This window comes from Chaetodon auriga, chromosome 9 (assembly GCF_051107435.1).
Source record: "Chaetodon auriga isolate fChaAug3 chromosome 9, fChaAug3.hap1, whole genome shotgun sequence".
In the NCBI taxonomy this organism is placed as follows: domain Eukaryota; kingdom Metazoa; phylum Chordata; class Actinopteri; order Chaetodontiformes; family Chaetodontidae; genus Chaetodon; species Chaetodon auriga.
The window spans coordinates 21,427,587-21,444,472 of record NC_135082.1 but is presented as its reverse complement, the minus strand read 5'-3'; the positions used below and the strand labels follow the sequence as shown (position 1 = coordinate 21,444,472).

The 16,886-nt window shown below is 40.9% G+C and overlaps 1 protein-coding gene across 2 annotated transcripts in view; it reads left to right on the top strand.

Moving 5' to 3' along the window:
- The first annotated feature begins 6,198 nt into the window (after window positions 1–6,198).
- The window catches only part of rab28 (RAB28, member RAS oncogene family), a 29,812-nt gene continuing 19,124 nt past the window's right edge, over window positions 6,199–16,886 (top strand). Inside the window, exons 1-3 of one of the 2 annotated variants that reach the window (XM_076739455.1) lie at window positions 6,199–6,631; window positions 12,422–12,518; window positions 15,460–15,548. In XM_076739455.1, coding sequence (XP_076595570.1) covers window positions 6,557–6,631; window positions 12,422–12,518; window positions 15,460–15,548 — 261 coding nt within the window. In that variant the 5' untranslated portion in view covers window positions 6,199–6,556. The remainder of the gene's footprint in view (window positions 6,632–12,421; window positions 12,519–15,459; window positions 15,549–16,886) is intronic. The other variant, XM_076739454.1, reaches the window with a different exon arrangement.

Sequence of the window (16,886 nt, the reverse complement as noted above, 5' to 3'; positions counted from 1 at the left end):
ACGTTAAAGAAGATATTCCTCATGATTTAGGCTTTAAAGTCAGAGCTGTCTGAACTGTAGGTGCGCGGGAAGACTGGACCTCCTTATAAAATGTCAGTATGTTAACCTCGGAGGAGTGACACAGTAATAACATTAAAGTATTCCTCTCTTTACTCGGGAGCCCCTCAAAGACCTCTGAAGCCCCCTGGACCCCACTTTGGGACCCGGCGGCCTAAACAGACTGTCACCTTATGTTGGTTTATATTTTACATGCGCCTTCCTACCTCTGCAGTGATTGGAAATAGGCATATTCCATTGACTTTTCATGTAACTGTCTCTGTTACAGGTTGTGTTTTTTTTCTTGCTGTGTTTGTAAAGGTAAGATATTTCAGCACTTTTGAACATATACGTTGCATTATTTCAGTGTAAAACAAATAGTGTGGACATGTACGGTGTCAGAGCGAGAAGAGGCGCTTTCTTGTGTTATTGGCCGGGAAGTGATCGTGTGGCAGGAAGCGGGCAAAGACAGACCAACTCCTAAATGTAAATGTGTTATTTGTGTTAAATGACTGTTCAGATCGAAAAAAAAAACAAAAAAACATTAAAACATATCAGGCATATACCATCACTTGGATGCAATTTTATTTAAAGGTCTTCAAGTGTAATATTGGGAGGAGACATTTTTCTATTTGAATAACAGTAACAGAGCGGATTTTTACTAATAACGATAAAAATTAACAACGTATTTACTCTTCAAGGATGCACTGGTTTATAAATAAACTTTAATCTGACAATCGATGAGCGGTTGGCCAGGAGAAAAGACCAAAATACACGCTAAATATTAGTTGGTGCTTAAAATTGTAAGCTGCTACAACCTCGGTTTTGCAAGCCTTGTTTTCTTATACAAACGGATACAAAAACCTTTGCGCTTCTCCTTTCAAACCAAAAGGCGCCTCAGAGTTTAGATAAATTAAAACTGGCCTACAAATAAGACTGAAATGGCTTTTGGATACTTAAATTGCCATTTTGTCATTAGCAGATGGTTTCGGTCAGCGTTTTGTGATCTGTGAGCACAAACCTAATAAAACAGGAATGACTAAATATGGAATAAATAGATATCCATTCTTTCCTTTTCTACACCAGCTTTTAAAGTTATTTTTCCTGCGCATTGTCCATACAGACCTAAACCTCCCCATGATGTTCTTGCTGTGCACTCAAACCTCATAGGCGTCATGAGCCGCTTTGACTTTCTTCCCAAAAACACCTGTCAAACAATGATGAATAGCCTTGTGATTCCCGGACACGGCAAACTGACAGCTTCCTTTAGGGCTGCATGTCAACACGAGGAGAGGCATCTGAGAGGAGGATGCGGGGTTAAGGAGGCCCATGTCACTGCGCCTACATTGAAGTAAAAAACGGAATTTATTTGTTGTCTTTTTTCTGGAAACATGAAAATACTTGAAGCTTGTCTTTGTAATTTTAGGCCTAATAGTGGAGTTGAAGTATTACGGGAGTACTTTTAGCTGCTATTCTGTCTCCACTAAGAGACTGAATGTTAAGTCGGGGTCAGCAGGGAGCTGCCGTACATCCATCTTTGGCCTTCTAAAATACCTACACGCCTTACAGACACTAAGACCGTCTGCGGGATGCTGTATGTCAGGAATTAAAAAGGTATTATAGTTGACACTGACAGCGACGCGGTGATGAGGCCAAAAAAAAAAAAAGAGGAAGACGGATGTCCAAGAAATCACGATTGTTACAGCACAGATGTGACTTCTATGCGCTGATAGATGGACAGTGAACGCACCAGTGATCCAAAGTAACACGTGTCATTTACGTGAACGTAACGGGGAACATCTGTATTTCAGCACAGGCAGCACTGCGCAATGATAGTGCGCTTTTACGCACGTATACGCACCAACAGCCGGGTATATGCAGGGCACTGGCTGATCGGAGCCCCATCTTCTTTAACCCTGTATGGTGCAAACAGAAAGGCGCCTATATGTCCTAAAATCTGATCTTGATGCAGGTATACACGCCACCTGAGTCCATCTCCAGCGGCGACGATGCTTGTCATTGGCTGCTCTGAGGCTTAAAGGACAGAGAAGGATACTGAGGAGTGGACCGTCCCACATGACTTCCTCTCATACCTGCATGTGGAGATATCTGATATAGAGGGACATATCGCGGCTGTGCCTTTCAACCTCCGATCGTTGAAATGAAAACACCCCCATCGGTGTACATGAACCCCATTCCAGCGTCCCGTTATTTTATTTTTTTCACAATTTACGTTTAGTGCGTGGGAACCGTGATCATCGTATTCATTAATTAGGCTGTGGCTGTAGACCACATGTTGAGTGAGTTTTTCCCAAGGGAAGAAATGTAATTTATAGCGGAGGCTGCCCCAGAATATGTATTTTATTTGCACCCTATAACACCTACTAAATCAAGTGCGCACACTGAGAAAGTTTCAGCTCAAGTAACCTTTGCTCTCCATATGATTCTACAAAAACCGGCTCTCTGTAGATTATTTTAATCTCTTTAAGCGCGGTCTTTTCTGCAGCTGGAACAAACCGCGCAGTTTGGGAATTTTGATGTAAAAAACCTTCTGGAATTTCAGTTGCTGGAATTATGATTTTTCCCAACAGAAAGCCATCTTCATCAGTTCCTTGTTATTTGACATCTGTTATTTCTGTTAAACAAACTGATCTTTGCGCATGTGAGTCCAGGACATTCAGGCGTTTGCTTTTCGCTTTTGTCTCCTCAGTTGTTGTTGATGAGAGTGATGAAATAAAATTGGCGTTTAACACACATTATTTGACACAGAGCCGATTTATGATCTTGCCTTCTTGACTGAGATGAAGACTATCTTTACAGTTATGACTTTAAAAATACGGCTGCTGATGAGCAGTCACTGCTCACTGTCGGGGTCATTTTTTTTTAAATTATTATTGTATTTGCGTCTTTTTGTGGAGCGACCAGAGACTCAACCTTGGGAAATTTAATGGAAATGTAAAATACCCTGAGATCTCCGTTAAATGTCACCGCAGTTAACGCTTTACCACCAAATTACACTGAAGAAAATGCCCACTTAGCTTAACGTTGCAGAATACAATTTGGTTTTGATTGTCTAACTATGAATTAACCTTTGTTTAAAAAAAACTTTATTTTTCACTGATGTAATTCGCCCAAAATTAAGATTTACAAGTACCCTACAAGAACATACACACATTTATGGAACAAGGTCTTTTTTAAATTTTTAGGCTGTAACAAATCAAATAAAGCTCAAGACCTGAACATTTCTCTCCCTGCGATTTCAGATCATATACTCGAGCTGCGCGTAATAAACCAACAAATCAAAGAATATATTATAAAACTTATTAAATAGAAATAGACAGATACGTATAATGTGTGTAATTTTATGCTCACAGGTCGGTTTTCAGGTGTTTGAACAGTGTTATTGATTCTGCTCCCGGCTTATAAATTCCACATGTTGATTGGTGCTCTAGTTTTCAGCTGTTAATGTACATTTAGACTACATGTTCTTCATTTGCATAAATGCTATTCATCAGTATTTCGAGGACTAACGCTGTGCAAACTAGAAAACCCGCACAGGTCAGCTGCAAATCTCAGTTCAGCGACATTTTGCGTTTCCATGTAACTGTCTCAAATACTTACGATTTTACCATAAATATGATCACAAGCATTAACATTAAAAAATCTCCGGAAATCACAAATTATGATGAATCTATTTTCTCAGTTTCAGTGCATTTCCGTGGAACAGCCGAGCCTATGCAGAACACTTATGTTACTCATGACGGATAAATGCTCCGTCCTTCATTCATTCATGTTTAATCCATTTGCTCCTCCAGCTTTCAGATTCTTTTGTTCCTGAAGGGATCAAAATGAATAGAAGCAGCTGACAGAATTTTTGTCTCTCCACAGCAGCTCGGCCTTCATCATTTCTGCCTTCAAGCTTTTAAAAACAATTAGACTTAATTTGGCTCCAGCTCTCTGTCAATCACACCCTCATAAGCATTTTGGGTTATTCTGACCTGACAGTCACTGGCACTTGCTTCAAAGTGGCCCAGGTGCGAATTCCTCTTCATCCCTCATGTTACAGCGACATCCTCCTCCTGCACTGAAAAGCAAACGTGAAAGACGAGGACTGACTCAGCCTTTTGGCTTGTAGCTGACATTTTCCAGAAATATTACAAACATATAACATGAAGGCGAAAATTAATGATGAATCCATTTTACCAAACATGAGACAGGCGCTACTGACAGAGTAGACTTTGGGACTTCTGAAACTTTTCTTTCTTTCTTTTTGTGCGTACAGTAAATGCATCTCCGTAGACACTGTGTTTATAAATTGCTCAACATCACACCTGAGCTGCAGTGAGATACTCTTTTGTGTTTGGCTCCACAGGTTGTAGGTACCCGCTTTTAATGGTAAAACTGTTGAACAAAATCCCTTCCTTATCCTAATGGTCCTCTTTGACAGATTCATGTAGCCTATTATAAGAATGTAAGAGGGCTGGAGTTCAAGGCCGCTGACACAAAGGTTTATCCTTGTAATTCTTGATGAATTATTTTACTTGTTACTGTAGTCGAACGTTTTTAAAGGATACTTTGAGTGCAATGAATGTTTAATCTTCTGGACTGCAAACTGGAAAACACCTAAAAAAGACCCCCTTCAAACATGCAAAATGATTTCAAAAAAAGAATAAAGTTCGTGTTTCATGCAGAAACATGAAACTAATCCAACCCTGAATCATGATTCTTCCCCCAGTCGAGCTACCTTTTGTTTATGCTTACATTAAGCATTGAGTCTTGAACTACTTGGGAATAATTTACAAATACACTAGAGGGAAATTTCTCGTAATAATTGTCTGTAAATTTTCTATTTTGTCACTTTATCCAAGACTGGAGTTAAATTTGCCAGTAATAGCCATACTTCATTTGGTTAATACATCAGTGTGTCATCTGGAGCAATCACATTTCACAGCTGGTATATTCCTCAAAACTGTGGCAAACTGGGAGACTGTTCAGCTGTGAACTGAGTGGTGGAAAAAAAAAGAAAGAAATAGGTCTGTCTGTTGATCTATGAACAGGATGTCTCAGGAATAACGTTAACATTTGAAAAGTTGATTAACACCACAGAGTCCATGACAGTCTGAGAGCAAAAACCCTTAGAGGTGGCAATAAGTGATGTTGGCTCTCTTCAGACTTCACACTGTTGAACAGATGAAATCTGTGTTTGCATTAAGGTGAACCTAAATAATCATAATCGGCACCCCAAAGACTTTTGATTCAGCTGACATGAGCCGTGTGTATACATATGTGAGTGTGTGCATGTGTAGAGGGCGAAAGACAACCTATAGGATGACAACTTTAAGATAAGTAAAACTGTAAATCTTATATATTACAGATATCTACTACAGTCAAAAATGGCTTTATAGTTATTAGCAAAAAATACGTAGACTTGATAATAAGCTATGATGTAGTATAATATGAATACGTTATTTTAATAGTGTTATATTAAGTACAGTTATATTTATAAGTGTATGAACTGCATTGCTACTAAAGTAAATGAGAATTAAAGATAATGCATTGAGCATATTATGTACAAATGCTTGAATAAAGTAGGCACACTGTGAAAGTGTGTGTGTGTGTGAGAGAGAGGAATGATCAATAATTAATTATTTGAAAACTAACAATCTTAAATTTTAAATAAGACATATTTAGTGGGAGTATTGTGATCCCCTTTTCAAGAAAAAGAAACGATGGCACACTTTTTTATATAAAACACTCCTTTCAGAAAGTCACATATAGATTATTGGATTATTGTTGCTGATGCTTGAAGGTGTATGCAGCATTTTAATGTGTGTGGTCGAGGGGCAGCTTTTGATTGCTTGAGTTAGTGTTTGGTAGTTTATTATCATACTTCACAGGCTGATCATGTGTTGTGTGTGTAAACTGTGACTGCACAGAGACTCCAGCTGTCATTAAAACAAACAGTAGTGCAGACAAAAGTGAAATATTTCCCCTGAACTGTTGTGGAGTGAGAGTAGCAGAAAGTGGAAATACTCAAGTATCTCATAAATGTACAGAGGTACTTCCTGTGTTGTTTTGTTGAGGTAATCTCATTTTTGTTGCCTTTATACTCGCACTTTGACCTTTGTAGCCATGGCAACGGCAGCGCGTCACACGCCGGACGGAACCACAGCGCCGATGGTGGGGTTTCCGGTTCTGATCCTTTCCCGTGAAGGCAACGGGCTTGGTGGCGATACTGAAAATACCTGTAGGCTGACGTGCCATATGGCGGCCCCCGGCTTGTTTTCTGGTGGTTGTTAGCACCGTTTTAACCGAAAATCAGCGTGCCCCGAGGCAGCAGTGAGGGAGTGGATCGAGCCAGCAGAGCAGCAGCGTCTGTAGAGTCAAAATGGCGTCCGCCTGCCCGCTCCGCTGCCGTTTAATCCATCTGTGATTAGCCTGACACCGAGATTCAGCAACTTCTGACTCTTTTGTAGTGCTTCGGTTTTCCACAGACACAGTCGGGACACATTTTAACGACATGTCGGACTCGGAGGACGACAGCCAGGACAGGCAGCTTAAAATTGTAGTGATTGGAGACGGCGCGTGTGGGAAGGTGAGACCATCACAGACACTCCTGAGTTGACACACTCAGTATTAATGAAGAAGATAGACCTTAAAGTCTGAAGTATCCTCACCGGCACTGGTTTTTTACCTGTTACACAACCGTTTAGTCAGTGTCCTGCTGTTTACGATGCTCATCCTGACGCTGCACTGTCTTCACAGTCACCATGGCGACCGACGCTTATACAGCAACGTTAGCTGTGAAGCTAACAACAACCGCGGCTAACAGCCACAGCTAGACAACATAACGGCACATGAAGAGCGCCTTAGTTGTCGTTTGGGATTATATCGTAATTTAAACACGTTCTTTTGTCAAGACGTTTATAGGACAAATCCTCCCCAAAACAGAGCTCCAGCACGGTGTCGTGAAATGTGAAACAGGATTAAATGAAACATCATCAGCTTTGAGATGCTCGGAAATGCTGACTTTAATGCCAGAATACAGTCTAAAATACATTTTACAGTAAATCACCCTGGTTAGGACTCAAAGTTTTATCTCTATCAGCAGTTCAACATGATATCTTACACACTGTTATTTCTTTTTTTAAATTGAACATTAGGCTTCACTCCTTCTGCATCAGTAAATTACTCCTGCTTAAAAAGTTGCTAATTAGCATTTGCCGTTGTGGATAGGCAGGGAGATGTTGATAGTATTTTATGATTATGGTCATGCTAAACCTATTTCTGAACAGACAGATGTAAAGAATAGTTTGACAGGTTTTGCATGTTGTTGACCATGTGTGATTGAACAGCTTTGTTGGTTATTTCAGCTGTAGCCTACAGGAGGAGACACCCAGACTCAAGAAATGCGATTGTGAGGAAACAGTCCATATGGTGGATGATGAGATTTCAGATGGGAAGTTGCAGCTCACTGTAGTTTGCGGTGAGAGACATTGAGAGGTAGAGAGGCTAAAAGTGTGCAGCAAACCTAATATTGTATACTATTTATTGCTTAAGCTCACCTTTACTGCAGTTTAGTAGCAAATTTCTTTATTTAAGATTAAGGAATGTAACAAAATTAGTTACCAACTAAATTGGAAAATCAACCAATGTTACTACTAACAACATCACAAAGAAATTCTGTGATGGTTTAATGACAAAAAGTCTAGCATTAGGCCTGACAACAAGGTTGAGCTACTAGCAAGTCTCCCAAAACTGATAAGGTGTACATTTCTATACATAATGAGTTTTTCTGAGATTACCCATCCACACCGATCTCGGGTTGAGGATGTTCGTCCCAGTCAAAAGAGATTGAGATTGTTGAATTATTGATAGGAGAGAGTACTGAATGAGAAAACACTACAAAAATCTAAACCTAAATGTCAGATAATGGGCATGGAGGAATAACATTTCTAAAATGGCAATGCGTACCACAAATAGCAACTTAAATAGCTCTGTGGTACATGTGACTGCATAGTAAAATAGAGATAATGTTGGCGTTAGTAGACAAACAAATCATGTAGCACAAGAACTGCTCTCAGTAAAAATGCACTTTTGAGTGCAAAAACTCACTTTTGAGTTTACCTTGAAAATACAGACAGATTCTGTCTCAAAGATAGCATGGTGGATTTAAATCTGACACAAATCTGTCGTTGTAAACCTATTAAGTCTACCCAGCCCTTAATCCATGTTGCATGTGCCATTGAACGTAGTTGTAGGCTGTGTGCCGGTGGTGCTGTGTTTCAGAGTGACAGAGCTCATAGACTTAAACTGTGAAGAAACTATATGTTGTTCTGTTATGCTTTTATCCACCATTCTAATTTTGGTAACTCATCAGAAAGGGCCCATTTAAATGACTGGTGTGAAACCTGTGTGAGATGAGGGTAAGGCTCATTATAGTGGATGGTCATACTGGTTTTCATTATCTTGCCCTACTCCTTCCTCTTGCTGCACCACCACACGTTTGTAAATCAGCCAACTAAATTCACAACTGATTTACAGCCTGCTTTTACACCCATCGACCGTATCACTGCACAGAAGGAAGTGTGCATCTCCTCATGGACGATGTGCTCGTGACAATGCGGGATGTCAATATTAATGGTGTCCTCTGTGGCTGAGCTGGAATGATAGCTAGCAGTATCGGTTGGCTATAAACTAATCTCCAAAAGATAGCAATGTCAGACGAGGGTTAGGGGAGTAGATGCACGTTTCCTCCCTGATACAGTCAGTAGGTGTGTTTTAGTAGAAAGAAAATAGTTCCTACATGAAACTGCTCACAACAAGGTCTGTGGATTATCTTGAGTAAGCAGGTCATAATTTCTGGAAAGAGACATGGCTGTTGAGTTTTTCAAAAGTATTTTTTTGGCACGTTGAGCAACACGAGTCGAGTGCCATCTGGTTTCATTATATTTGAGAGAAGGCAGACATCTCTACAGCTGATATCTCCAGAACAACTAAATTACCACGACACTAAACTTTATGAGACTTATGTGGCCCAATAAGCAGCAAGTAACACTCATGTAGCACCTTTGCGGAGAAGTCTTAAATCAACTTACATTTTCTCATTTGGAGTAGTTTGTTTAAATGTTTTTTTATAGTTTTGAATAGGAAGTATAGCTACATGATTCATTTTCACAGTCCCTACATTTGTCATACACTTTGGGGCTGCAGCTACTGCTCAGTGAACTCAGGGTAAAACGCTGCACTGTACAGTATTACACAGAGTGTGACAGTTGCTTAGCCTGGCTGTGGTCACTGGTGGTTGTTTTCCATCAGTATACCCCTCTTGTCCTGGCCAAGGACCCCCGTATGCATTTGGCTCCAGAGTGAGGCTCCATTTAAAGAAAATTATGTCTGGACAGCTCAAATGAGAAATGTTTCTGTTTTCTCTTTTTATAGAATAATATAACAATGGGGAGAGATTCCTGTGTGGATACTTTATGAATATCTGAACTGTGAACAAATACACCTTTTTGTCTCCATCTTTTGCCAAATCGATGTTTCATGACTGCTATTATTCTGTGTTCCCTTCAAAACGACTGGACTGAATCATTCAGTATGTCCATTAAAATCAATTCAAAGATGAAGAAGGAGAAGAAGGTCTAACTTACATCCTCGACAGGGGAATATTTTTTCTAGTCACACCAAACAATCATTTGCAGCAAAGCAAGGCGGTTGTCATGACAGTTGAGCTATGTTTCTTCTTCACTGCATCTCGAGTCCCCGAATGAATGACTGTGAATGTGAGGCAGAGACGTCAAGTGCTTTTCAGCTACACATCTCCTTTCGTAACTAATCTCTCCTTCCTTTGGGAGACAGAAAATGAATGTAGCAGTAATGGTGAGACTCAATGAGAAAAATGAATGTTCTCATTCTGGAAAGTCGACATTTTCTTTTGGGGGAGGTGGGGCAGAGAACACACACAACTCAGTTCCCAGTAGATACGCTACATTAATAACCCTCCTCACACTGCTGCCAGGTGTCAGCTCGTCACTGTCTGAATGACTTACCTGCTTGTCTGTTTTGGGCAGAAAACGGGAGCCCTGCCCCCCATTTTGAGCAGGCACCACTGACTGACATCTTGAATGCTGTTTCCCCCCTTATTAATGTCAATTTGCTCAGCAAATTGCAATCGGATCAGTTTTTCTTGGACTGCACTTTCGGTGGTATTTTTGCTTGTGGTTGGTTGTCCATTCAGAAATATAGGGAGATGTGGGAAGGCTTGTCCACCTGAGCAAGATGTTTTTAAAATATGGAGTCTCACATTCAGCCAGGCTCTTCAGGTGCTGGGCCTAACTTACACATAGGTCTATTTTTCAACCTGAGCTGTAGGCCACTCAGTTTTCCTTAATATTTACTGTTCTCTTACCCATAGAGTGAAAGGGAGCTTTAAGCACAGGTCCTGTACATTAACAGATTTGGCATCCCAGCAATGTTATTTACGGTCAGTCTCTTCATCACAATACCAACATTTATATCTGTCTTACATGTTTAAGGAGAATAAAGAAGAAGTTTTGATACGATGCTGCAGAAATGCACTGCATCTCTCATATGAGTTGCATCACATGGACACAGTCAGCTTGCCATATTTTTTTCCCTCTCTCGCAGTCTCTTGTTTCAGTAGAACTTCCCCCATTTCCCGGCATTGGTATCATTGGTGACCCTGTGCTGTTCTCTGTTGGAGTGTCAGGATTACGCCAGCTTTTACATTCGCTGGTTAGTTCCAATTGTACGTTGGAAAAAAAGGACTACGTTGAGGGAGGAGAGCCAAGCTACTGGAACGCCAAGACAAATGGGCGACTAGGCCAACGCGAGCATGTGGAATAAATTTTTGCTGTCCGAGCTTGTTATTCCTGTGTTGTCAGTGATTGTTTGGGCTACTTAAATGGCCGATTTTCTCCTTGTTGCGTCAGTCACCTCTAGTAATTTTTCAGTCACTTCTTGAGCCTGTCATACGCTCTGCAGGCTGAGATGAAAGACAGTGTGTAGGTTAGTGAAATTCAGGTGAAATCAGGTGGACAAAACTTTATTCTGCACCAACCAAGAAAGCATTTGAAAAGGTCAGGATTACACATTCAATAGGTTAAAAGATTAAAATCCAAGCTGGGATAAATATAAAGGTTTGACATTAAAGGTGGCTTCTACAATGACAAACCAGTGCTTTAAGAAAGCTAAATAGACTCTGGATTACTTGAAGTAGATTTGGGTAAACCATGACAAGAGTTTTCCTCATATTATTTCATTGTTTCTCTGGCGTAAATTGTAAGAAACGCAGTCTTATGTGAAACATTATTTGGCCAAACCTAAACTGCCTGAGCATGAATGTTAGTAGATAAGGACATAGGCTCAAGTGAAAGCTTAGTCGATTGAAAGAAGGAATTTAGTTTTAAATCCTCTAACCCACAGTGATTGTCAAGTACCACATTAAGATGCATTTGCTGCCACATGAACACTCAGGGAATCCCATTGCTTCACTTCTCTGTTGTGTTTATGTAAGCACACAGCTCTAAAGATAGCTAATAGACATTCAGCACTTCATTTTTTTTCCCTATCCTCATCCATCAAAATGAATTAAACTTGGCATGTCAAGTCTGCACTGTGAATTCCCATGGATTTCAGGAGAGCCCCTAACATGCTATTTTTTTTCCTCCTCAAACACAACAGTGACAGTGATGGAGGTTTTATAATTTGTGGCAATTATTAGGTCTGCAGTCTAGAGACATGACACATACTCCGGCACCTGTTTTTGTAATTCACGTTGATTTTACTGTCAGAACCGTGGCTGAGCAGGGAGGCAGCAGAGGAGGCAGACAATTACATCAGCGTGCCGTCCAGTCAATCACGAAGGTTCTGAAGGCGCTTAAAATGGATCTGTACTGATTAAATTAAACATACTTCAAGGTTGCATCACCAATGAATGTGGAAAGGAACCACATAGAAGTGTTGTGATATGATAAATTATACCGTCGGATCTATTTATTTATTTTTTGAATCTGAGTGTGAATGAAATCAGAGTTTTTCTACTTTTGCTCACCACAAAATATCCCTTCCTTAGGAAGTTCTTTAATACAGTGTATATTGTCTCTGAAGGAGTTTTGCAGCATCTTGCATTTTGCCCTTAACCATGCTGTGATTTAGGTTTTTTCACATTATACATATATGTGTGACTCCTTATTAGGCAAAAACTATGCACTGAATCAACGTTTCTCTTTAATCCTGAAAGCATTTTCTTCTAAAAAAACACTTAACTGCTTTAACTGACACACCTTCAGTCCTGCAGATCGCTGCAGAGGTGTTCTGGCACTCACTCTCCTCGTCTTTCCCTTTTGTCTCCCTGTTTCAGACATCACTCGCCACCAGGTTTGCACAGGAGGCCTTTGGGAAGCAGTACAAACAAACCATCGGCCTGGATTTCTTTCTGAAGAGAATAAGCCTTCCAGGTGAGACACCTTTAGAATCTTTTGGGAGGGCTCGCTTGTTCGGAAAGTCAGCACAGACACGTGTGTTGCACAAGCGGGTAGTGGCAGAATGCAGACTTGTTAATTCAGTAAAATACTGGAGATATGTATTTGGCAAGATTGTACTTCGACATAGTGGCTTAACTGTTTGTGGTTGTTTGTAATACTCTAATATTGACCTTAAGGTTTTGGATGTTTGTGTGCTTTTAACATTATCAGTGTTAAAGATCCAGAATATTAATTCAAAGTCTGACAAAGAGGCCTGTTATTCCACCATTACTTTCTGTCATATTTTTATTGCTCAGATTTTCTGGTAGCGTTCATATTTTCTTGTCCTACCTTTTCCAGGCAGAGTTTGTCCTCCAGGTTAACTCAGGAGCTGAATGTGTCTTTTCTGGTAGCTCCTCATTGTAGAGTGTCTGCCACTTCTCAGGCTTATTCACTCTGAAAGCTCTTCTCTCCAGAGCAAACAGCACACTTTTTTTTTTCGGACTCCACAAGGCCAATGGACAGCTTATGTCCAAACGGGCGAGTCTCGCTCATAATTCTGTGGGCACAGTACAGAGTAAATACATTAACATTTTATATCCATATCGCTGATCCCCGAGTTCAACTGATCTTTGTCCTCCACCACATAAAACATTCATGTTCTTGTTTGTTTATGTTGAACCCACAGACATAAAGCCACACTCTGTATCCCCCTTAGATCTGTAAAATAAACGTTTATTGACTAATGCTATATTTAGACGAAAGCACTCCATTTTTACTTCCTACCATGTGAAATGGGGATTTTCAGCATTTTAAATGGCATTTCTAAAACTCTGCCAAGGCTTAAGCTCCAGAAATCTGCAAAGTGCCTCCATTCTTTCATTACTAATAAAACAACATTAAGCGAGGGCAAATTAAGTGCTAAAAGTAAAAGTTACGTTGATTTGTGAGTTGGCTGGAGGATTCTATTTTGATTTTGTGTCAGTTTCAGCTTATGAGACTTAGGAGAACTAAACCCCCAAAAATGCTGTGGTGGAGTCGGGATGAAAAGAGCCAACCATAAGCACAGGCTGGGCTCAGGTCCTTAATACGAACTCGAACAAATGCTTTTAATCGTTTGACTTTGACTCTTTCCAGTAAGTTTCTTTCCTGAGACAGTCACAGTGTCAAACTGCAACCTTTGTTTAAATATAGCATGTATACATCTGTATCACCGGGGCAGCAACAACACTGGGTCCGACACTGAAGTTGTTAAATGGCCCATTTTCTGGGGAATTGGGTGTTGATGAGCTGATGAAGAGGAGGGTGGCTTACAAGCTGGGTGGTCCCAAACTTCGTTAGGACCCCCACTCTGCCTTGTATTGCAGAGGTTGTGTGTCTCTCCGGGTCTCTATGGGGCTGTAAGGGTCTTTTGCAGCAGGGGGGAGAGTAGCCTTTAGCCAGCGTTGGCCCCTCTCACCATGAAGGCCCAGCTTGTCAAACTTAATGTACATTTTCCAACGCAGAGAGAGGTGAGGCGAGGCCGGCTGGCACACAACAGCCTCCTCTGTGTGTGCTTTTTATAACAATACCTCTTCCAGATGTCTCTGCCAAACCAATGAGGTACAGGCGCTGAAGGGGATTGACTAGAGGGGACGTTTACTTGATAAATTCTGTCAAGCTCTAACTTCTGGAAGTGGATTTGTCTGCGTCCACTTCACGTCACGCTGAGAGGACAGTTATCTTATCGAAGTGCCTTTTTTTTCTGACCTTGTTATCAGCTTTAAGGTTTGTCCGTTGAGCTCACAGTCACAGTTTCTACTTCTTGCGCAGCACAAGCAGAAAAATGTCAGCACTGTTGAGTCAGCGTGAATCTTTGAAACATAAATAAAGCCCGTGTCCAAGCATGGTGGATGGGTGGGGATGGCTCTTTATAACACCAAAGAACCGTTATTCATTGCACTCCTCACTGTAGCTTTACATTGACACTGTATAGTCTAGATGTAGTGACTGTGAACCTCAGCGTTTCCTTCCCCTGCTTTAAAAAGGGGACTTATGAAGGGGTTGAGTCGTCCAGCCGTGTCCACAGTGTACGCTCTGCTCCCCATCGCCGCTCCAGCCCAGCGCAGGGCCCTCATCACACCAACATAAACTCCTCGCTGTCTGGTCCTCCCTCCTCCTCCCTCCTCCTCCTTTCTTGACTTTTTTTTTTTCAACCACCCCTTTCATTTTCCAGAGGAAGAAAATATTCATTTGGATTTGGTTTTTGTGCCCGTCTTTCTCTCCCTCCCTCCCTCTCTCCCTCCCTCTCATTCACTCCTCCTTTTTCTCTCCACAGGCAGAAGGACTTTTCCTCTTATTTTGTGTTTAATTATTGCTATTTTCCTTCACAGCACATAATTCTCCTCACTTTTCTAACTTGGCAGGATATGGCACAATGCAAACAGCTCTTCCCAGGCTAATAAGAAGTCATTTTTTCACTGCCAGGGTATAGAGAATGTTTAAATTAGGGGGTAAGCGTACCTATTCATCCCCCTCAATCTCTGGGCTGGATATTCTTGGATGTGAGGTGTGGGTGACCTGCCAGGCGAGAGTGCATAGCATGAAAGATTAATCACTGATTTATTGTTTCCATTATGTACATCAACAACGTTGGCTTTTATTATAGAAATTGCTCACCCAAAATACAGGCTCCAGTTTCAGCTGACTCGTTATTTCCTCAGGATTATGAGCTTTGTTCAAACAAACAAGTTAATGATTAAAAAGAACAAAAACATCTGGAGTGGAAATTTCATTTTTTATTATTTTTTTTTATTTAGTTGTTAGCAGACAGAAACATTTTAAAGAAAAGAAAGTGGGAATATCAACTCTGAAACATCTATGCCCCCTTTAAAGTCATTCAAATGTTTGTCTTTTTTGATGCTGGAGGTCATTCTGTCTCTTTTCTCTACTGCAGGCAATCTGAACGTGACACTGCAGGTGTGGGACATTGGAGGTCAAACGATAGGAGGCAAAATGCTCGACAAATATGTATATGGAGCTCATGTAAGGCGACACACACACACACACACACACGCTAAATCCTCTGCTACTACTTTTTATTCTGCCTAACAATCATATATGCATCTCTAGTTTGTGCTATAGTCTTTAGTTCCTCCAACATGAAGCAAGAAGACGTACTGTCGTTGACTCCAGTTGCCTCAGGAAGGATAGGAAATGTGTCAGTGTACAAACCAACTGCTGTTGTTAAAAAGAAATATGAAGCACAGGAAGAATTAGTTTCCAAATCCCTAACAATCTTGTATTGGTGACTCTGTTCAAGCTTATTATTACAGCCTCGGCAGCTTCATTCAGGGCCCGCCACTCCCTCCCTCTGGAGCCAAATCATAATAAACTGTCATTTGGATTCACAGTAAGCGTAGCAGGTCAGAAGAGCTTTAAAAATCAGCATATCTGTGCTTTTTTATACAGTTTGTTGTTGTGCAGGTCAATACAGCGAGCAGTAAAAATATTGGAAACTACATTCTGAGATGGAACTTTATTCTAGTTTAAGTGGAATTTAAAGAAATTTAATCTGAAATTATTAAAAGTAATTCCCAGTATTTGATAGTACTCGTACATGAAGGAGTGTAGGGAAACAGCTAAAGCTACTAATTGGCCTGTTTACTCTCATTTAGAGCTTATCCTGTGGAAAATTCAACAATGTGTTCATTAAAACGACAGCTGAGCTCTCTGCAAACACTGTAATTTGTGTCAGCGCGTACCACTTTGTACGTGTGCCAGCAGCGGCAGCGTCCACATGCAGCCGTGTGTTGCTGTAGACGAGCGCTACCTGTCACCTCCAGAATGTCTCTTGTTTGAAGAGGCCTACTTAAAGACCGCGGTTTGTCTGATCTGAGACCTGTACTGCATCACAAGCTCTAACATTCAGCCACAGACAGGAAACATGCCACCATATAGCAGCTATAGTATATGCAAGCACACTTTGTCGTTAGTCCCTTTTCCATTCCGTGAATCTACCTGCCTTTAAAAACACTGAGAGCGACATGTTTTTTGGGTGTTTTCTGTGCTGACTCTAAACACTGTCCCAATAGTTTGTATATTATCCATGTCTGCAGCACTTCCTTTACTGTCTCTGTTCCTCACAAGCAAAATGTCACACACATTACGACACTTTGCTTAGGGAGTTTCTCGTCAGCGCCGTATGGAACTTTCACACCTATTGTTCAGCGCTGTGCGTCCTGTAATCAATCATGGCTGTTCGGAGAGGCTCGCAGTAATTGTCAGAGGCCTAAGCTGTCGTCACTGCCCTTGCGTGTTGTGACAGTGCGTGTCTGCCGAACAAAAAGCAACAGACACCCCTTCAGTCGTGTTGCATCATGC